Consider the following 23,202-nt stretch of genomic DNA (forward strand, 5'->3'; position numbering starts at 1 on the left):
CTAAAAGTGCCAGAGATTCACACAGGCCCAGCAAAAGTGCTGGTTGTTACCAGTTAATAGATACAGTAATTCTACACATAATTTTAACAAATCAAATTCAACAATAAATTTAAAAGGTGGCCAAGTGGAGCTTACCCCCATTTGCAGAAACTGACTGTAAGGGACCTATTGCAGCCAAAACAACTTTTGAAAAATAAGTATTAAGTTAGAGGATTCACACTACCGATTTCAAGACTTTTTATAAATATAAACTACAGTCATCAAGGCAGTGTGGTATTGTTGTAAATACAGACAAGCACAGCAGCGGAACACAATAGAGAGTCAGACATAGACCCACACACATATGGACAAATGATTTTTGACTGATGTACAAAAACAATTATTGAAGAAAGGATATTCTTCTCAACAAATGATGCTGGAACAATTGGACATTCATATATAATTTTTAATATGCTTCAATCCATAACTTGCATCATATAAAAAAATTTAACTCAGAATGGATCAGAGACCTAAATGTAAAACTTAAAATCAGGAAACTTATAAAGTAAAACATGGAAGAAAACCTTTGTGATAATGGGTTATGGAAAGATTTTTTTAGATATGCTACCAAAAGCATGATACATAGAATGAAATGATAAAGCTGGACATCATCAAAACTTAAAACTTCTCTTCAAAAGACATCATTAGAAGAATGAAACCATAAGCCACAGACTGGGAGAAAATATTTGTGATCACATATCTGATAAGGTACTTATATCCAGAATATAAAGGACTCTCAAAACTCAGTAATAAAAAGAAAATATAAATACAAAATATGGGCAAAGGTTTAAAGTGAAACTTAAAACAAGATATACAGATGGCAAATAAGCACACACAAAAATGATCAATAAAATTAGTCATTAGGGAAATGCAAATTAAAACTACAGAGAGATACCACTACACACATCAAAATGGTTAAAATTGAAACGTGGAGACAAGGATCTGGAGGAGCAGGAACTTTCACACCCTGATGGTAGGAATATAAAATGGAAAACAGTCTATTTCTTTAAAAGTTAAATATACACCTACTATGTGATCTCTCCATTCTGCATCTAAGTATTTACCTGCAAGAAAGAAAAGCCTGTCCATACAAAGACTTATACAGGAATGTTCAGAGCAGTCTTATTTGGAATAGCCAAAATTTGGAAACAACCCAAATGTCCATCAACAAGAAAAATGGATAAACAAATTGTGTTCTAACCATATAATGGAATATACTCAGCAATAAAAAGGAATGAATTATTGATATAAACTACAACATGGATGAGTCTCAAAACAATTATGCTGAGTGAAAGAAGTCAGCCAAAAAAGCACACACACTATATATCATCCCCTTCAGGTAAAACTCGGGAAAGATGCAAACTAATCGACAGTGACAGAGGCAGGTCGGGGTTGCCTAGGGAAAGGCAGGTGGGAGGGGCAGGAGGGCAGTGTTACACAGGGGCACAGGGCACTTTTGGTGATGAGTATATTTATCTTCTTCTTCTTCTTTTTTAATCCTCACCAAAGGATATTTTTCCATTGATTTTAGAGACAGTGGAAGAGAGAAGGAAAGACTGAGAGAAATATCAATGTGAGAGAAACACATCAAATGGTTGCCTCCTCCACACACCCTGACCAGGGCCCAGGCTGGGGAGGAGTCTGCAACCAAGGTACGTGCCATTGACCAGAATCAAACCTGGGACTCTGGGGTCTGCAGGCCGATGCTCTATCCACTGAGCCAAACCAGGTAGGGCTGTTTATCTTCTTTATTATGATGATGGTTTCACTGGTGCATGCATATGTCAAAAACTTACCAAACTGTACCCTTTAAGCATGCGCAGTTTATAGTACATTAATTATACTTCATAAAGCTACTTTAAGAACTTTTAAAAAGTGTAAGTATTTTAAAAATTGAGATTCATGAGCAAATCTTTTGGGCATTATTTCCATTTAATTCACGAAGAAATTCTGAGTCATTTGCCAGGTAAACAGAGAACTTTACTTGAGCTCCATCAGGCACCCACACTGAGCACCCACATCTTCACTCGCAAAAGGAAAATCGATGGATGGGCACACTGTGCTGCAACTATGAAGTCGGTACCAGTCTGCAAAGGACACTCTTCAGAAGGAAGAAACGTCGCCCGCTGCTCCCTGAACAGGTATTTATCGCGTGATACGTGACCCCTTCTCCAGAGGACCCACACACAGGAGGTAAGGAGAGTTTCAGGTGGGGAAGGAGAGCACCCCTCACTGGAGTCTTTGCAGCACAGCTAGTTGAGGAGGGTTGCCTGTCACTTCCAGAGGCGATCACTCCCCATACTCATCCCACCCACTCTAAACATCTAGCTCAGCCTCAATGCCTCAATTTCTGGTTCACTGTACACCTAGAAAAATTAAACAGGCTTAAGTTCAACATTCAAGTCAACTCAAGCAAATTTCATTTGCAATACAAAGGAAAATCGTGGGTTTTCTTAATATATTTTTATTGATTTCAGAGAGGAAGGAAGAGAGAGAGAGGGAGAGAAATATCAATGATGAGAGAGAGAATCATTGATCAGCTGCCTCCTGCATACCCCCCACTTGGGGATTGAGCCTGCAACCATGACCTCCTGGTTCATAAGTCAACACTTGAGTCACCACTGTGGGGCAAGGAAAAGAGTTTTAAGGGTGGAAACAAACGCATATATTTCAAAAAAAACTAATTAGGACTACCACACCTCAAACCCAGACCTTCAGACTCCAAGCTTAGGCTTCCTCCCAGCACCTCTGTGCTCCCCAGCACCCTGCCCGCCCAGCCCTTGCCAATCCCAGAAAGGCCTGTCTTTCTGTTAGGCTCCCCTGTCGTCTTGAGCTGTGGTCCATCAGTGGAAAGTGAATTATTTTTCAAGCTTTTCTTACTTTAAATATTCATCTTCTTGAAGTAGGCCACTCTTTTATGAGCCTCAGCTTCTCTTTGAACTGATTCCCCGTTTCTCCCTATCTCTCCTAATAGGAATGTGTAATGCATTCAAAGTGTGAAATCCCTTTCCAGTTAATTTTGATTCCTTTCACAGCCTCCTCATTTCGTATGCTAATTCATGTTTATTTCAAAAAGAGAAAACAAAACAGCCTTTTTGGAGAGAATGCCTTCAAAATCTGTAAAGAGCCACCACATTTTTATTCAATTATAAATGAGTTATACGGTATTTAGATCACTCACTGAAAATAAAGGCGGGTTTAATTCCATTTCAAAACACAGCAAATGTCCTTAGATCACTTAACCTCTTTTTTGAAAGTGAGTGACTGAGATGATGATAAAATAAATACTTTGTCACACCCACACTCACACTCACCAGGTTACTCGGTAGTTTAATATGTGTTTTCTCTGTCATCCCTGTCCCCGCATTGAGTTTCAAGCTGGAGACAGAATACCACACGTGGCAAGTCCTACTTAAGTGCACTTCCCCACTACTTCCCTTCTCTGCAAATATTTCTCTTACTTTTGAAAGAAGACAAGTATGCACATTTTATCCTGCATAATTTACTGCCACCCTGGGAATGGTCGGCCAGAAATCAGAAGAACTATCCCCTAAGGTTGGATCTGAATGGCCTGGGTCCCATCCAGTTTTCTTGCATCTTGAAAGTGCTGTTTCAGTTCCAAATCTACTGATTTTCCACTGAGTGACCAGTGTTCTCCCTAGTGATGGATTAATCCCATAGTAATGGATTCTATGAGCAAAGATGGGTTTCTAAAATATGCTCAGCATCATAAGCAAATCAATCCTGCACTTGCTTCCAACATCAGGACTGTCCAAATTCAACCCACAGAAGGTCACCACAGCCTCCCCTTTCCATGCGCATCAACTCTTAGGCCTGTTGCTGAAAGAGGTAATTTACTACTTGGCTTATAGCTAATGGGCCTTCAGATTTGGTGTTTCTGAAAGAAATCATTTCCTCCTAAATCATTAATAATTCAATACTTAAGTGGCATAATTCTCTCTTCATCATAAATAAATACCAAGAAATTACCTTCAGCATCTCCCACAGGAATCTAAACTAGAAGAAATAGCTCCAAGACTCTTTTAAAAAGAAAAGAAAAGAAAAGAAAAGAAAAGAAAAGAAAAGAAAAGAAAAGAAAAGAAAAGAAAAGAAAAGAAAAGAGGAGAAATGACTCCATATTCCAGAGCCCCTATTTGGCTAATGAATGAGGGAGGGAAGGACCTTAAAAGCTGGTGAGTTCCATTTTCTAAATCTGTTTCCTTCTTCCCCGTATCCAATCAGTCACCAAGAACATTTTATTGACCGTATCTTTTTTGTCTTCTCCAACAATCTCCTTGGCAAAGCCTCTTCCCTCCCACCTCTTCCTGCTGTTAGATCAAACTCAAATCCATAATTGCACATTCATCTGTCTAATCGACATCTCCACTGGATACTGAGTAAGCATTTCAAACTCAATGTGTCCATAGTTAGATGTTACATCTCCTCCCAAACCTGCTCCCCTATAGGTCTTCTCCATCTCGTCTCAGTGAATAACAACTCTTCTAGTTGGTTAGATAAAAACGTGAGTCAATGGCTCTCTTTCTCTCCTACCCTATATCTATTTCATCCATAGACCATCACAGTGCCGTCTTCAAAATATATTCAAGACCTGATCACGTCTCACAACCTCCACTATTCCAAACAGGTCCATGCCATTGTTTCCATCTTTTCTTGTCTAGATGATTGCAATAGCTCCTAACTGCTTCCACTCTTCCTTTCACCCATGTCGCCTACAACATCATGGATGATCTTTTGAAAGCATGTCACTATGTTGAGCTCAAAGTCTCCCTGTGCCACTCAGAGCAAAAGGTTTACCACAGTGGTCGGCAAACTCATTAGTCAACAGAGCCAAATATCAACAGTACAACGATTGAAATTTCTTTTGAGAGCCAAAAACCGACTTCTGTGCATGGGCCACGAAGTTTCAATCTCACTGTACATGCGCGCCCGCACGTGGTATTTTGTGGAAGAGCCACACTCAAGGGGCCAAAGAGCCACATGTGGCTCGCAAGCCACAGTTTGCTGACCACTGGTTTAGGACATCAGTACAAGCATCATCTCCTCCAGAAGCAGCTTGGTCTGGTGGAGTTCTCTCTCCTCTGTGCACGCACAGCATACTGTGCACACCTCCGTCAAGTACTGATAATGCCACGTCTGGCTCACTGGTGTCCTTCACAGGACTCTATCTTGAGGGTTCTTTCCTTTAAAACACACAACACATAGTAGGTGTTCAATAAGTGTCCAGGAAATGAATGAGTGCAGGGCCAACTTCACAGGCGATATCGTGCAGTCACACAGAGCCCTGTGGCTTAGAAGGGCCCTGAACTTAATTTAATGATCTGCTGTCACCATCTTGACATTGTTGCTAATTGTTGAACAAGGAGAGTCACATTTTTGTTTTTTATCAGACCTCACAAATTACATAGCTAGTCCTGGATGGATGGATGGATGGATGGATGGATGGATGGATGGATGGATGGAAGGATGGATGGATGGGCAGACAGACTCAACTTATGCACTGCAACACTAAATGTCATAATATAATGTCATAGCTTTTGGGGGAAAGATTCTGACAAAGAAATTTTATAGTTAGCCAAAGCATATATGTGTAAAGGCAAAAGAAAAATACAAAACAAAGCCTCTGAAAATCTATCATCTATGTACCTTTCCTTTTGGAATGTTACTTGTCTTTGAAAGACAAAATTAAGAATTCCAGAATGTGGACCTTGTGACCAGAAAGATGCATAGCATCTTTAAAAAGAAAAAAAAATAGAAGAATAGAAATGATGAGGACTAATATGATTACATAATTAACACAACATGGCAATGATTCAAGTATAGATATAACATCAGAGCAGAACAGACACCTTAGAAACATTATTGTTCTTTTTGCATATAACAATTGAGGGCATGAAAAGGAGGGTCATGAGTCAGTGAGAAAGCAGCATTACTCAAGTAATGGGGCAGACAAAACTAAAATAAATGAAAAATATCAAGTTAGATCCTCAACTCCCAAGAATAATTCCTAATTATAATTCCCATGTATATGTTTAGCTATATGCTAAAAATTCAATTTCATTTTTAAAGTCAGAAAAAATATATGAATATTTTTTCAAACACTGAATGAGAAAAACTTTTTAAGATTAAATGCTCTATGAAAATGTAAAACCTATACACTCCATCCAAAAACATTACCAACACTAGAAGGTAAGCAATGCATTTGGAAAGCATATTTGTAATAAACACTGAACACAGATAATTTCTTCACCACATAAAAAAAATGCATGCAAATGAACAATTGAATTAATCAACAGAAAAATTATGTTTTTAATAGCTAAATCAGAACTTTACATTTAAATCAGGACTAAAAATGCAAATGCAAATAAATAACATTTGGAAAAATATTCAGTCTTACTACCAATCGAGAAAATGCAGCTAAAACAGGAATACGTGATTATTTAGCAAATTAACAAGGTTTTACAAATTACCTATTCATTGTGAAAGAGGACAAGGCAACACAGGGACTTTCATGCATTGTTGGTGAAATTATAAACTGATACAAACCTAATGGAAACCAGTTTGGCAAAATATAGCAAAGAGCCTTTAAAAAGCCCATACCTTTTGGCCTAATAAATTACCCATTAGACTATTTCTATTTGATAATGGATTTAAAGGTTTACATATAAAGATGTTCATCACACCATTATTTAGAATAAATATTTTTTATATTTTTTCCCTGCAATATCCTTATTTTTATTGTTGACACTATTACAGATGTCCCCCCATTTTCACACCATTTGCCCACCTCCTCCCAGCCCCCAAGCCCCGTTCCCTTTGGCCATAACCACACTGTTTTCTGTGTTCATGGGTTATGCATATATGTTCTTTGGATAATCCCTTCACTTTCTTTCTTCTAGCATCCCCACCCCTCCCCTCTGACAGCTGTCGATCTGTTCCATATATCCATGCCTCTGTTTATATATTTTGCTCAATTTCACTTCTGGGAATATATCCTAAGAATTCTGAAACACCAATTCAAAAGAATATATGCACCCCTATGTTCACAGAAGCATCCTATCTGATAAAGAATGAATATGCTAATTGACCCTCACGCCATCTCAAAGATGACGGCACCCACAGCCAATAAGGAGGGAATATGCTAATTGACTGTCATGCCCTCAAAGATGGCAGCGCCCACAGCCACAAGATGGCAGCGCCCAGTCCCCTCAGCCTCGCCGGGCGGCAGGCATGTGGCAAGGCTGGACCAGCCACCAGGTGGGCCCGGCCACTCCATGCACCTGCCTCCAGAGTCCCCCCAGTCCCCTCAGCCCCCCAGCCTCCCAGGGCCGACCCGAGGCGCAGGCAAGCCTTGGATGGTGGCTGCCCAGCTGCACAAGGCCACCTGAGGCTCAGGTAACCAGGGCCAGCCAAGGCTTGCGCTGCCGGCAGTGGCAGCAGCAAAGGTGTGATGGGGGCGTTGCCTTCCCCTGATCTCCACGTCACCTTCTGCTCCTGAGGGCTCCCAGGCTGTGAGAGGGGGCAGGCCAGGCTGAGGGACACCCCCCCTCCAGTGCATGAATTTTCATGCACCGTGCCTGTAGTCATTTATAATAGCCAAGATCTGAAAACAGCCCAAATGCCCGGTAGTAGATGAGTGAATAAAAAGGCTGTGGTATATTTACACAATGGAATACTACTAGGCTGTAAAAGAAAAAAAAAAACACAGAAGGAAATCTTACCTTTTTTGAGAGCATGGATAGACCTGGAGATTATTATGCTAAGTGAAATAAGACAGTCAGAGAAAGACAAATACCATATAATCTCACTTAAATGTGGAATCTAACAAAATAAACTGACACACACAAAAAAAAACACAACAGAATAAATATTTCAAAGCAATCTACATCTCTGTCTATAGTGAAGTGAGACAGTGACTATGGTAAAACCATTGCATAAAAATAGCATTCAACAACTAAAATTAATGTCCATAAGGTGTTCAGTAAATGGGAAAATGTTTATATTAGCAGAAAGCACAGGATACAAACGTTTATATATGAGTATGATCTTAAAGATGTAAAAATGTTTACAGAACAAAAGCAAAATGCTTGTTATTTTAATGCTGTAGAATTATAAACCTTTCTTCTTTTGCTTTCTCATTTCTATTTCCCCCGTTTTCCCAGTTTATCACGATGAACATGCAAATTTAATACAACAGACACTCTTAACTGATGCACCAGACTGACTGCCACTCTCCATCACCTCTGTCAACCAGAAGGAAGACAGCCGCAGGCACGCTGTCAGCTCAGCTGGCAGGCACCCCTCCTATCTGGTCTGCCTGGTTCTGCTCTCACCAGTTGAGTTGTATACCTGCCAACAGTTCGCTGGCTTTTTTTCCTCTTCATGCCAGCTGTGCTTGTTACTATAATTACGTAATTCTATTAAATTACATAAATTGATGACATTATGAGTGAGAAAAGAAAGAGGATTACTGTTGCAGTGAAAACCAAGTTGAATGCTTTAGAATGACTCCACAAAAAAAGCTAGGAAAAGAAAGGTATGCAACGAGGTGTGGGCCAAACAACCATATAAATTTTGGAAAAATGTAGAAGATTTCTGCACACTGCATCACAAAGTTGCCTTCTTAAAACTGAGGATCTCATGCAGCCCAGACTTAAAAAGAGCAGATCTTGGAAGCAGGAACAATTTCAGAGTCGATCCCCGGGTCCTGCAGGACAGAGCCACACTGGGAAGAGGCAGCAGGGGAAACAGGGCGGAGGAGATGGGAGTTCCCAGGGGCGAGCCATGGATAGGCATTGGTGTTAGAGGAAAGACTGAGGTACAGGCCTGTAAAACCAGCAGACTAATAGCACATTAAACTGATTTAGGAAACACCAGAGAAGCAGGTTTTACATTAAAAGGTAAAAACTGTACTCACAATGAACAGACCAAAATATATTCCTCCAGATCCAGCTTACCAAACAAAAGACACCGCAGATGGCACGAGATGAAGGCATGGTGTAGGCAGAACAGGAGGCAACATAAGCCCCAAAGGGGGTGCCAACAGCCTGGGCCAGAAAAGCAAGAGCCACAACAACACCTCTTGATCAAGAGGGCAGATCTCATGCTAAGTGTTCTTACCACGGTGAGAAAAGAAAGATGATCCGTTTTGAAGGTACATTTTTAAACCTTGAAATTAAAGAGTCAAACACTGGTGATAAAGTTAATCAAGTGAGGACAGGAAGGGGAGGGGAGGAGTGAGGAGCGGAGAAGATGGAGGGAGCAAAAGGTTTACATGAAGCCAGAACTATATCATACATCCCACATGAATAAACTCATCTAATCCTCCCAACAGGTTTCATCTAACCCTGAAACCAACAATATTTTTGCAGATGAAGACGTTGAAACTAAGGGTGATATCTGCCCTCAAGAAGTAGTTCAGAGGTATGAGGGCTGGAAAGCTTCTGCCAGGAGGAAAGGATGAAGAAGTACTTCAAAGCACAGGTGTCAATCATCCCAGTGGCTCCCAGCTGCTCACCAAAATCCCCCACTGAGCCTTTGAAGGGAAGGATTTCCAAGTCAAGCCCCACCCTGCATCTGCAAAATGGGAACCTTCAGGATGAAAGATCTGGGAACTGGCCTCAGGCACAGGAACCACTGGCCGAGTGCAGTGGTTGGCAAACTCATTAGTGAACAGAGCCAAATATCAACAGTACAACGATTGAAATTTCTTTCGAGAGCCGAAAACCGACTTCTGCACATGGGCCACGAAGTTTCGATCGCACTGTATGTGTGTGCCCGCATGTGGTATTTGGTGGAAGAGCCACATGCAAGGGGCCAAAGAGCCGCATGTGGCTCGCGAGCCGCAGTTTGCCGACCACTGCCTAGTGCATCCTGTGGTCTCCAGTAAGTGTGAAAGCTGTAGGCTCTGTGCCTGTGTCCAAGTTAACACTGAAATAAAAAAATGTTCTCACTGTGGGAGAAGTGAGATGTTGATTCATTTCCTCTGTTATAAAACCATAATTCTGACAAGCCCCCTATTTCCCAAAGTACTTAACTAGAATCAAAGAAGTCTGCAGTATTTGTTTAAACTTCTGGAGAACAGGTGCTCTGTAGCTTTGCCGTGTGTATTCTTGGGAGAAGCACCAAATCCTCCAGATTCCACAAAAGGTAGATGATCATTTGTCTCCTGTAGAAGCAGGTTCTGTCAGATGTGCCCTTATGTCTGCTAAGGGACCTGGAACAGTGCCAGGTCGGAAACTTTGGTTCAAGGGCCCATGAGCCTGGACAGGATGTTGTATGTTAGCTAAGTGATGCCTCATGGGAGGGAGCCATCGCAGGCCAGACACCCTTCTTTCTCCCACCTACACACAGAGCAGTGCACAGGGGTCCAGTGCACAGGGGTCCAAGGCAGACACTCAGTTAAAAGACACCTCAAGTCCTTGGCCAACCTAAACCCCTCTGCAATAGTTAGGCTATTATCCATAGCCTATCGGTGGTGTATAAACCCAAGACTTGGAAAAAAATACTCATTGCTCACTTTTACACCCATATAAAGTCTTTAGCACAGTGCTGGGTACTTTAAGGAAGTGCACAATAAATGTTTGCTATTGTTATATTTGTTACTATTAGCACTGTTATCATCATCATTATCATCAGGAATCCATTTCTTATGGTTAGGAGGAAAACCACCGCCTTAGTAATAAACACAGGGATACCGGCCTAGTATTCCAGTAACTTACTGCTATATAACAAACCACCCCAAAAGTTAGTGGCTTAAAGAACAACTACATTTCTTTAGCTCATGAATCTGCAATTTGGGCAGGGCTTCGGGTGGGGACAGCTCCTCTCTGCACCACTTGGCACCAGCTGAAGAGGCTCCAGGGCAGTGGTGGGTGGGGTGGACTGAAGCTCACTTGCTCACATGTCTGGGACCTGCACTGGGAAGACAGAAACAGCTGGGAGCTGGAACAACTGAGACTTCTTGGACACATCTATCTATATATTTAGCTAGAGAGCTTTTCTCTCTCTCTCTCTCTCCTCTCTCTCTCTCTCTCTCTCTCTCTCTCTCTCGCCTGACTTCTGACTTGGTGGCTCAAACCTTCAAAGATGCACCTCTCCAGACCCCATCCCCCTTTATGATCCAGCCTCGGAAGTCAGGCAACATCATTTCCATTGAATTCTATCCACCAGAAGCAAGTCATTAAGGCCAGCCCATAATAATCAATGGGGAATTAAACTCTACCTTTTGCTGGGAATAGTGTCAAAGAATTTACAGATATGTTTTTAAACCACCACGCCCAGGAAAATCATTTCTCATTCCTTTAGATTGAACATTTTATTGCTGCCAAAAGATGCAAATCTGACCAGTCTTAGCCAGCCATTATTTATAGGAAAAGACACTCTTTCAATCGTCGACTCTACCTATCTGATCTAGAAAATTACAGAAGTTGAAAATGCTTTAGATCTTGTCTAGATTTCACCAGGGAGAAAACTGAGTCCTGGAGGGGTAGGCAGGGGGATTAAAGGTCTTGTTTCAAGGAGCAGTAATGATTCTGTCTACCACTGCTATAGTATTAATTAATAAAACCATTTATCAGCATTCTTTTATTATTTACAGGCACACTTCAAAGTATTCTAAAATATCATCTTGCACAGTCTTTATCATACTCATAAGAGCAGCTGACGTCTTCCAGATGGGTAAACGGGAGTTCAGCAATGTTATGCGAGCTGCCCCAAACCCAAGCTGTGGCTTGGCTTTAAGTAGTCAAAGGAAGTTTGAGATTCCCTGTCTCTAACGTGAAAGCCCACCCTCAGTCCACTGTTTGGCACTCCCTGGAGGTCAGCTGGTGAGGGGGAATCTCTCTGGCAGCAGACCAGGGCTGCAGTCTCTGGCTCTTGTCTGGAATTCAATGCTATGGAACTTTCTCTAACGAAGATTAGGCTTACAACCCAACCATCCCTGAGAGATACCCATGAACGTACACTCTAATGAAAACGTGCATCATTAACACTGGTCCTTTCTTGTGGAGAAGAGGAAGGACAGATCTGGATCCCCAGCAGCCTGGGGTTCTCAGAGCCCTGAAGAGGGAGCTGAAGCACCCACAGAGTAGTGATGCTGGAGGGACTGCAAGCCTTTCACTGGCTGCAGTGATGCCAAGTGGAGATCTGAGTGAGGAGGACGAGGAGAAGAAATGAGAGCAGCCTACTCCTCCCCAGGTTCTATGTGTAAAGGCTACTGGAGTAGCAACAGACAAGAGTTTAATTCAAACCACCCATTAGTACCTGATGTTTAGCTTTTGTTTTCTCCCAAACTGCTCTGTTCAAGTAAACACAGCCCAAGGGTTCTTATATCTTCCTGAGTGTTCACCTTCAGCTAATGAAGGGGGAGAGAGAAGCTCTTAAAAAGTTATTTCATAAGATTTGTGTGTTTTAATAGTATTCTCAGCCCCTTTCTTCAAATCTCTTGGAATCAGTTCAACGGCTGGAAGAGGGGGAGGCAGGAAGCAAGACTGAAGTGGATTTTAGAACAACTTGCAAATTAGCAAAGTTTTAACATCATTAAAGAGCTCTTAAATATTCTTCCCGAACTACATTTTTATCTTGTGAATGCATTTCAGTAATTGCTCTAAAGGAAACTGTGCGACTTTGGCACAAACATAAATGTTTGCATGATTTAAAATGCAGTGGCAGCAAAGATCATGATTTTTTTTTAATTGCTAATTCTTAAACTAACCTTTTCGGTTTGTCTCATCTTGAAAAATGCCATTCCCATCAGCGGAAACTGTAGTAAAAGCAATGCATATATTATTTAGTGGTTTATAATTGCAAACAACTTAGCTATGTTTCAATACTTAACTCTCATCTCCAACATGGAGCATAAATAGGGTATGATTACAAGCATTCCATCATTCTGTAAATAGAACAATGGAATACTGGGACATAAGACTATTTTCTTAAAGCCAACAGTAGAGCAGAGAGAAAAGCTGGTCTGGAACCAGTGGGCTTTCAATCTAACTACCTTACCCAACCTCACTTATTGTTTCGTTCACTCAGTATCTGCTGATCATCTTAATCAAGGACAGAAACCTACAGTAGATAGACAGGCCTGTTACTTAGGTAGACAAGTGTTCTAACCCTGCCTCATCAAATTAGTCAGGATAATTAACACTCGCTGCCATAACAGATAAGCTCCAAGATCTCAATGGCTTAGCATGATGGTCTAATGCACAGAGACATCAAGACAGAGCTAAGAAGGGCAGTGCTCTGCTCCATGCAGTCATTCAGGGACTAAGGGTCATTTTGTATGCCACCAAGTGGTGGACTCCAAGACCACCACAGAAAGGTAAAGGTAACGGTAAAGGTATGGAAGACCCCACAGAGGTTTATGTGGGCCAGGCCTGACAATGACAAACATCACTTCACCCATCTTCCACTGCCCAGAAGTCAGTCATATCACATAGCCACACCTAACTGTGGGGCAGACTAAAGATTATCTCTGTGCCAAAGAAGAAAAATCCACGATGAATACCGTGTTGCCTCTGCCACCCCAACTAGAGAGAAGGGTAGCTCTATATTGCCTGATGTCAGCCTCCCTAATCCAGAATCTGATCTGGTATAAATGATACCATAAAAAAGCCTTGCCCTCTACCTTCAAGGAAGTTCAAACTAAATTTCTACAGTGCGCAATCAACCCTGGGTCTGTGGCACAGATCAGAATGGTGAACAGCATGAGGGAAAGGGTGCCAAAGGGGTTATCCTGTGAACACAAAGGAACCACACTGGCCATCTGCATTAGCTATGTGTTGATATAACCCCTGAAGCCCCCTGCACACACTTCTCGGCTTGAACTCTCAGGTGGATGGTGTGGTTCCTATGTAAGGCTTGGTATCCATTGAAAATAGGACCATTACAAGCTTATACTGGATCATACCCAATTAAATCTAGCATGATACCAAAACTACGCATATCTGATTGTAGGGAGGGCACAGGGCTGAAGCCAAGAACAAAGCTTGCCTAAGGCCTCCTGAGAGTTGCCCAAATGAAGAAGAAATTAACAATGTGCTCTTGTCAGCACTCCTGTTGTGCTAATTTCCTTGTAAATATAAGCAAAGTCTTTTAATTAACTTAATATCAATTTCACTTTTCTCATATTTTGTTCTAATTATGGGCTGGATTTAAAGCTCACACAGCATAATTTAGAGGCCCGGAATGAACAGCTTTACAACTTTACACACTAGTAACTGCTAAACATGAGGGAAGGGAGGTTCCCTGCCACCATCCTGTCACTGCATCCCCATGTGTGCCCCTCTCCAAATCCCAGACCAGCTGCCGATGCTGGTTAGGACTGAGACCCTCTCCCAGCAGTCAGCGAGTACCAACTTCACAAAGGAAGACCCAGAGAGGCAGCTGGTGGGTGCCTGTTTTGGGTCAGTATCAGTCTAAGGATAGTGATGCTGTCAGCCAGAAATGCCTAGGAGCTCTCACTGAGCCCCTCCTACTAGCTGCAGCCCCCACAGACATTTCCCTGATCAAAGCCAATGCTGAGCCTGGACTGGCCCTTAGAGTTCTTATTATGAGTGCTAGAAGGGAACTTTGAAAAACCAAGGTCATTACTCACAAGTCCTGAAGGGTACACAGCCCAGGCCACATAGCAAGGTCAGACAGGGAGACAAGAGAGTAGGCCTGGGGCTCTGTCTTTATTGGGATCAAGGATGGGGTGCCCAGGGTTCTGTAAATTCATTCCTTATTGGTGAGTTTAAAACATAAAATTGGGAATTACAGTGCAGGAAAGGAAAAGCAGGGCCACTCAGGAGGTCAGTTATCTGGTCACCTAGAGCTTTCCAAAAGAGGAACTTGATGGGGGGCTGCCTGGCTCTTTATCTAGTTGTGCAGTTGTCAATATGTTTATTCATGATGGATGTCTATGAAATGGATGCCTGGGCAAGCTAAAGCTCAATGACAGGCACTTGCATTTAAATAAATAAAAGCTTATTGTCATGCAACAGTAATTGTAATTATCCAACCATGTCTCTGGACACCTTATTTATTGCTCAGAGTTTCAGCTTCCTCATATCAACACATAGCTAATACAGATGGCCAGTGTGGTTCCTTTGTGTTCAGAGGGTAAGCCCCTTGGCACCCTTCTTCTCATGCTGTTCACCACTCTGATCTGTGCCACAGGCCCAGGGTTGTTTAGGCAGATAGAAATTTAGTTTGAACTTCCTTGAAGGTAGAAAACAAGGCTTTTTTATAGTATAAAATGGGTATAATAGTATAAGTAGGTCTCATGTAGAATTAAGGACCATGAAACACTTGCTCAATACAAACACTATGTATAATAAACTGTGGTATACATGTATGTGTACAAATATCATGTATTGTATTTCATTGAATCTACAATGTCTACCACTGTATGTTGTACCATTTTTATGTACCCATAAAGGAAAAAATGCTACTAACTAAAATATGACACACCATTGATCATAAAATGGATCTCAACTTCAGAGATGTAATGAATGTGCATGTATCATTGACAAAATATGGTTATATTCATGGCAGTTTCACTCTATGAGATGTCTTCAAGTCAAATCCAACTTAACCAGAATGCCCACGGAATTGAATATCCCAGTTAATTCAATTCCTTGTAGCAGAATCTTGCTTCATTTTAATATTCATTAAAAATGTAATGGGGGTGTAGAGAAGATGTACATTCCCAATGCAAATACTATTTCTTCTCTTCTCTTTGGCCTCCACCACACTTACTTTCTCTGGAAAGCAGCTATTTTCTTAAAGGTTGGTCAGGTGTCTATTTTCTCAACCACACATGGAAGCCCGCCCAGGGACACTTCTGGAAAAGATTTTCTTTCCTGATTAAACAATAGGAGGAGATATGGCCAGTGGTATACCGGTAATAATTCCTATGCTGTATAAGGATGCAATGACTGGAACTACAGCAGCCTTCTTGTAACCATGAAGAACAGATCAAGAGAAATGATATTATAATGTCATCATAATGACCTCATGACTCTGGGTCAATCCTACCACTACTTCTGGGCTTGTTAAGTGAGAAAAAGTTACCTGCTGGTGAATTAATTCCTAAATGACCTATAGAGGGATTTTTAAAAAATGAATAAAATCTACTCTCTTGCAAACTATTGGGTCCGACTATGTAAACAATTCTTATAATGCAAGGCACAGATCAACAAAGGCTAAAAGGAGACCCATGCAAAGTACAGTCTAAAGTTCAGAGAAGGAACAATTAATTCTGACAAGGTGGCCAGGGAAGGTTTCAGGGAATAAAGGGCTTCAGAACCTGGTCCTTGGACAATGCATGAGGTTTTAATAAGATGGATAGAGGCATATTATTCATAATCTGATAGTTAACGGACCCTGAAGTCATGTAGCTCTCATTTTTACATGCATGAGCTTTGGTCAGAAACAGAGTAGAACTGGAACCCCGGTTTCCTGACCATTTAGTTAGTACTTTTACAACCAGGAAGGGACAGCGCCTAACAAGCCATGCATAACCATTATACACCCCTCGGTGAACACTAATCACACAATTAGCCATTGTATCTGAGACCGGGATGGAAGGAGGCCCTTGTGGAACCCTGCTCCCTATTAACTGTCAGCACGCTCATGTGCCGGTGCCTGGATGCGGCCGCCTGTAATTACGGCAGAGGTTTATTACTCATGCATGCAAGGCTGAGGCTCAGCAATGACAGGAACATTATTAAAAGCAAAAACTTCTCTATCAGTGGCTAAGCCGATTGTCATCCACATGTCAGAACAGTCTAAAGACCTGTGAGGAGCAATAATGAAGGCAGAGGATGGTCTTTCAACCAAGTGAGTCCTGCATTTTTTCTAAAAGTATTACAGGCCTCGGGAAAGGAGGGAGAAAGGGAACAACAGAGGGAATGAGGGAGGAAAGGGGGAGAGGGAGGAGGGGGGTCTCCTGTTTGGGGGATGTGACAATTTATCTGCTTTTTTGTAGCTATTACTCCTGGTCAAAGGCTAACCCACGGGAGTTGGCTCCCCTGAACTTCTGGATTCCATCTTCTGGTCCCTCAGCAGCTGCTGAGGAGGCAGGTCCAGCCCTGCAACATGACATGAGGGATGAATCCAGAAAGGGCAGGAGGACCCAGAGGCCTGGCAGTAGCCTCAGAAGGCAGACCCACGTGGTGGTTGCAGCAGCCACTGCTGGGACAAAGCTTGCTTTGGCGAGACAATGACTCTGTTCTCATCACCAGGGCCTCCCACAGAACCCTCCCGCCTACCCACTTCTCTTTGGCTGGGGAAGGCATGGGGGACAGAAAGTGAGACCTATCATCAGGTGCTGGACTAGCCGGGCCCCACTAAGCCTGCAGAGCGTGCATCGTCCAGGCGCCAACCCCTGCCATGAAGTGGGCCTTCTTCTGGAATAACTTCCTCAGAGGATGATAGGAAGCCAAAAGTCATGTGCAGAGTTACATAGGAATCTAACAAGAAACCTGCCTGTCCCTGGGCCATTTTCCTAAGCTCATTAGAGCATCACTGTGTGGATGGAGGAGAGGACATAGAGGTGAGGACCCTGGAGGAGCTGGCAAGGAAACTCCTGCCAGGCTCACCATGGGACGGGCTGTCCAGGCTAACATGGAAGGATGGAGCCACTGGAGCTAGAGAAAGGGTATGGCTGGGGGGCTGGGTGCCTTCATGAAGTTGGGGGTGGGGTTGGCAAGCTGGAGGGGAGCACTCCGGTCAGAGTTCCTGAGGGCTGATTCAGATTTTCCAAAGGGAGCAGTTCTAACTCTTAGCTTGGGATGTGGCCAAGGAGGGGGCTCTGAAGTGAGGTGCACCTGGAATCACTGAAGGTCAAAGGCTGGTTGAGTCCTGAACCAGAGGCTCGGCTGGGCCAGTGACGCCAACACTATATACCCACTCCTATGTTCTAACCACTGTCCTACCTGTCCACATATACTGAACCCCAACATCAGGTCCCCAGGTGGCCTCACTATTTGTCTCCTATGACTCATGTGTCAAAACTGCTGAGTTCTCCTGTTCAACACTCATTGGTTAAGCACCTACTGTGTACAAGTTCAAGCCTCACCCTTTCATACTCATTCTAATATTCTTCTGGGACCTAGTATATCCTACAAACCTATCTTTCCAACTAGACCACAAGTGTCTAGTTGGGCATAATGTCTGCACCTCTCTGTAATTCTAGCCCACACCTAACAGTGGGGCAGGGCTCGCTAACAGATGTGAAGGACCCACGTGCTCTGTAACGGGACTTGACACGTATAGGCTGTCATTTCTTCTCTTAGGCCTCTAAAGTGATCACCCGAAGGCATCATCATTACTAAGCAGAGGAGGTGTGTTGGGGGTTGCGGGGATTAGAAAGGAGAAGGAAAGAGAGTTCAGCCTCAAACACACACAAAGAGAGAAGGATCCTAAGTTAATTCAGAGTCTAAGCAAGTCAAAGGGAAAGGGCCTCCTCTTACCCCTCGAGATTTCTATCCCAGACGGCAATGGCCACACTCTGCCACAACGCAGTGCTAGCTTCCACGCATTCATCCCAGGAAGATTTGCTAAGCACCTACTATGAGCCAAAGCACTTCTCAGCATCAGGAATGTGACAGGGAGCAGGCACGCAAGGTCCCTCCCTTCAAGCAGTTGGCATTCTCCCAGCTGCTAGGCATCTGGCCCTATGTCTCTGGCTGGTCATTTTGAATCCCGATCCATCCTGACTTAGAACAACCCCGCTGCACAGTGGAGAGGTGAAGTGATCTGCCCAAGGTTACAGCAGAACCCAAACCCAGTCTGTCTGGTGCCCAACAACCTTTCTTCTAATATTTTATTCTTAAGGACTGTCTAATCTTAGGTCCTCTCTCCATTTGATATGGGCCTCGCTGTGCCCACATCCCTTCTCCCCCTTGTCACTGTTAGCTCCAATTACGGAGCCTTCTTCCTGTCCACAAAGGACACTCCCAATTTGGCAACACCAAAGGTCAGGGGTTGGATTTCCTCCTGGAGAATGACACTGGCGGCCTCTCCTGGATACTGATGGGCTGGGCAGGCAGCAGCTGCCCGCCCCCCACCCCACCCCCACCCCCCCGCCGACCTCCTGGGGATGGCGCCTACAGCACACACACTGGCCAATACAGAAGTGCCTGCATCTGAGGGCTGTCCAAGAACTGCGTTCCCCATCTCTCTGGGAGGGACCTGCTGCCACCAGACACTAACCGTCTGTCGGTGGTAAATGAAGAGAGCCTCCCTCCAGCGCCCAGGCCCTGGCTCCCTTAATGGAGCCTTCCCCACACCTGGGCCACAGGCTGCCACAGAGCCCTGCCGAGGGCCTGCAGGCAGCACATGGAGGCAGGCACTGCCCTGGTTTCCTGCTGCTGTTCATTGCAGTGATGGATTTTCATACCACCGTGGCCCTCTGGTCCTCCGTTGCTTCCTTCTCATAGGAAATGCTGGCACCATCCAGCTCGGTAGTCTATAGGACCACATCTATATCCCGGCAGGAAAGAGGAAACAGCTGTGGGCCAGCTCTGGTCTCGTGCACAGATGCTTTCAAACACCATCCCTCTCTTTCTGACCCCAACTTGGATGCCTGTCCAGCAAATCTCTATCTCTGTCTCTCTGCACCAACTCACTTTCCCTGTCTGGAGGGTTTGGCTTAAGTATCAGGCTGGGTGGACTGCACCTGGTTATCTGGGGACGTCTTGGTTTTCTGTAGCTCAGACTCTGGCCTCGTCTGCCTATGTGGCTTGGGGGCAGGAGCAGGACAGGTAATTCTGACTTTTCTCCATTCCCACAAAGATTTTCAATTTCTTCAAGCAACCCTGCTTCTATTCAATATCCTTCTGAAATCTAAATTTGGAACCTAACCTGAATCGATTGAATTTCCACTTACGACAGAGCTGCCCTGGGCTTACTGAACGAAGTAGTGACATGTGTCTTTCCAATTCATTGCACAGGGGCTCTGGTGAGGGACAGGGTCACCAGCCAGAGCGCAGGGCTTGCTTGTGTGGGGCAAGGGAAATACCACACCCCTCCACTGCCTTCCCCTGACTCCTCAGGAGGTGCTGGACTGGGCACAAGGAGAGGGGTATTCAAGAATCTTGGCTCTGCCCTTCACTGGCTGTTCATCCAAGCTAAGTCACATCCTATCAATTTCTCACCTTCCCTGGCTCTAAAATGAGAGAAACAAATAACTTCCTCAGAGGATGATAGGAAGCCAAAAGTCATGTACAGAGTTACACAGGAATCTAATGAGAAACCTGCCTGTCCCTGGGTCCATTTTCCTAATGCAGCTACAAAACCACCATGTTGCCATTTAAAAAATAGTTTCACACATTCTGTATGAATTTATGCTGATTTTCCAAATTTTCTACAATATGAATTTTACTCTACAGAAAAAGGAACATAAAACAATATTCATGTTATAAAATTACATATTCAAAGAAAACATACTAAAACATGCTGCTCCCTAACCTGGCTGACTGCTTCACTTCCAAGCTCCTCAGAAGGACTGGGTGCCCTTCAGACAAGAGGGTTAAGGACCAGAGCAGCCTCAAGATGGTACAGGCAGACAAGATGATACAGGCAGGCAAGATGGTACAGGCAAGATGGCTCCTCACACTCAGTTTTCCCATCTAAGTCTTCCCAGCCCCTTCCCCTCACCATATCTATCCAACCCAACTCAGCCTTTATAGTGTTGAGGTTATTTCCTCTGTGGCTATCAATTACCTCCTAAAACTAGCTCACATCCAATCAATCAACCAATAAACCTTAGGTGCCCACATTATGGTCAAGGTGCTATGGCAGATGCTGATCCTATAAATTGAGGACAGACACCCACAGTAGATAGTGTGGCCTGTCACTTAGGGAAACAAGTGTTCTAACCCTGCCTAATCAAAGTAGGGTAATTAGCACTAGCTGCTATAACAGATAAGCTTCAAAATCTCAATGGCATAGCATGATGACCCAATGCACAGAGACATCAAGACAGAGCTACAGATGCCAGTGCTCTGCTCCATGCAGTCATTCAGGGACTAAGGGTCATTGTGTATGCCACCAAGAGGTGGACTCTAAGGCCACCACATACAGGTAAAGAGAGAAAGCAATGAGGATCCCACATGAGTTTATGTGGGTCAGGCCTGACAGTGGCAGGATAGAGGTGGTATCAAAAAACCCAAACTATGGTACAAAGGTCACTGACAACAAAGCCTCAGGTAACTTGGAGCAGGAAGAGCTCAGACCATGTGGCCTGGCACAAGTTCCCCACCCCCGGCTCATGACCTTGAGCCAAGCTTTAAAGAAGGAATGTAGAAAGGGGGCAGTGAGAGACAACCAGGATAACTGGCACTTCTCAAAGACGGGGGCTGAAACGTGGAGGCTACAAACTGGAGGCAAATGAGAGGTATTGCAGCCAGTGGATCAGTCTGGCTCAAAGCGGCAGAGGACACTGAGCAAGGGTGGGAACGTGGGAGATGAGGACGGGAGCAGGCTGTGGCAGGCCCTGGCTGTCAGCCTCCAGGCCGGACCATGACCCCTCAGGAAAGAGAGAGCCCCTGGAAGGTGTGGGACCTTTAGGAGGTGGTGCTTGCCACTCGGATAGTTGGAACTACGCATGCTCAATGGAAGAGAGGAGCAAGAGACCAGAGGCAGGGCACTGGGTTAGAGGGAACTGCCATAAAGGTCAGGGTCAACAATGGGGCCTCACGGAAAGAATGGAAGAGCAGATACAAGAAAGCATCTAGAGGGAAATCGCTAATTCATCTCTGTGTGCCCTTTCCTCCAACACCAGCATCTCCACTGTCACTTCAAAATGTCATTTTCAGCCTGGATTAAGAAAAACAAAAACATTAACAATTACAACCTGTAACTGTTTTTTCAAAAGGCAGGATTCGAAACCTTGGTACCAAGAATCTTGGCAGAGAGATAAATCCTGAGGATGTCTGAGTCATCTAGATGCCCCAGCCCAGGGGACCCCTGTCAGAACCCCCAAGGAAACCTGTCTTATGAGTGAGAGAGCACCAGGGATGGCTGGAGCCCTCCAGGAGTCCCTGCTGCTGGGACCTCATAAGAGTCCACAGAAAAGGTTTGAGAAATATGGCTAACTTTAAAATACCAGTTCCCACCCTAGCCAGTTTGGCTCAGTGGATAGAGCGTCAGCCTGCAGACTGAAGAGTCTCAGGTTCGATTCCGGGCCAAGGGCACATGCCTGGGTTGCAGACTCGATCCCCAGTAAGAGGCGTGCAGGAGGCAGCCGATCAATGATTCCCTCTCATCACTGACAAGTAGCCCATTTGCAGGAAAAATCCTGCAAGCGGCCGCTGCGGCCGCATGTGCTGCCACTGCTGCTGCTGTTGCGGCCGCCATGCCTGCCCCGCACACCACTGCCACCCGCCCCACCCTGCTCCGCCCCGCTCCGCCCTGCCCCGCCCGGACTTTCCCTCTGGCAGCCATCTTGCTTTCCGCTTTTCCTCCGTCTTCCTTCTAAGTTGTCTTCAGTCTTCACTCCTCCCTCCCTCAGTGTATGCAAATTAACCGCCATCTTTGTTGGGTAATTTGCATACTCGCCCTGATTGGCTGGTGGGTGTGGCTTTGGCTGGTGGGCGTGGCTTTGGCGTAGCGAAGGTGCGGTCAATTTGCATATTACTATTTTATTAGGTAGGATGTTTCTCTCTCTCTCTCTCCCTCTTCCTTCCTCTCTGAAATCAATAAATATATATATATTTTTATAAAAAGTTAAAATAAATAAATAAATAAAATACCAGCTCCCATTTTGTACCCGAGGAGCTGAACCCAAGTGGCCTTGTTTCTACTGTATGCCCAGTGCCTGGCTCTCCCAGGCCCCCCATAATCCTGAGGAATAAAGAATGCCAAAGTCAAGGTTTCCCTCTCCTCCTTCAGTAGGAACGGATGGAACAAGCTACAAAGCAAATGGACACAGCAATACAGGCCCCATCACCCAGGCACTGGGAAACCTCTCCTCCCTTCACCAGCCTCCCACTGCAGCAGGCGGCCCCTGCAGGCCTAGTACCTCAGCAGGCGGGACACCAGAACCCAAAACAAGCACAGGCAGAGGCGGGAGTGCTGAAGGGTGGGGTGGAGAGGGGTGGGTTCCTTCCATATCACAACTTTTCCCTTCTCTCCTCCTCCAGGCTTCATGTC

At 44.3% G+C, this 23,202-nt stretch overlaps 1 protein-coding gene across 3 annotated transcripts in view; it reads right to left on the reverse strand.

Annotated features, from left to right (window-relative positions):
- Window positions 1-23,202, reverse strand: part of GALNT17 (polypeptide N-acetylgalactosaminyltransferase 17) — a 410,474-nt gene that overhangs the window by 384,347 nt on the left and 2,925 nt on the right. For 2 of the 3 annotated variants that reach the window (XM_054714818.1, XM_054714817.1), the window contains exon 2: window positions 12,773-12,820. The exons of the other annotated variant lie outside the window; for it this stretch is intronic. In XM_054714818.1, coding sequence (XP_054570793.1) covers window positions 12,773-12,820 — 48 coding nt within the window. The remainder of the gene's footprint in view (window positions 1-12,772; window positions 12,821-23,202) is intronic. 3 annotated transcript variants of the gene reach the window in all.

This window comes from Eptesicus fuscus, chromosome 4 (genome assembly GCF_027574615.1).
Source record: "Eptesicus fuscus isolate TK198812 chromosome 4, DD_ASM_mEF_20220401, whole genome shotgun sequence".
Taxonomy (NCBI): Eukaryota; Metazoa; Chordata; class Mammalia; order Chiroptera; family Vespertilionidae; genus Eptesicus; species Eptesicus fuscus.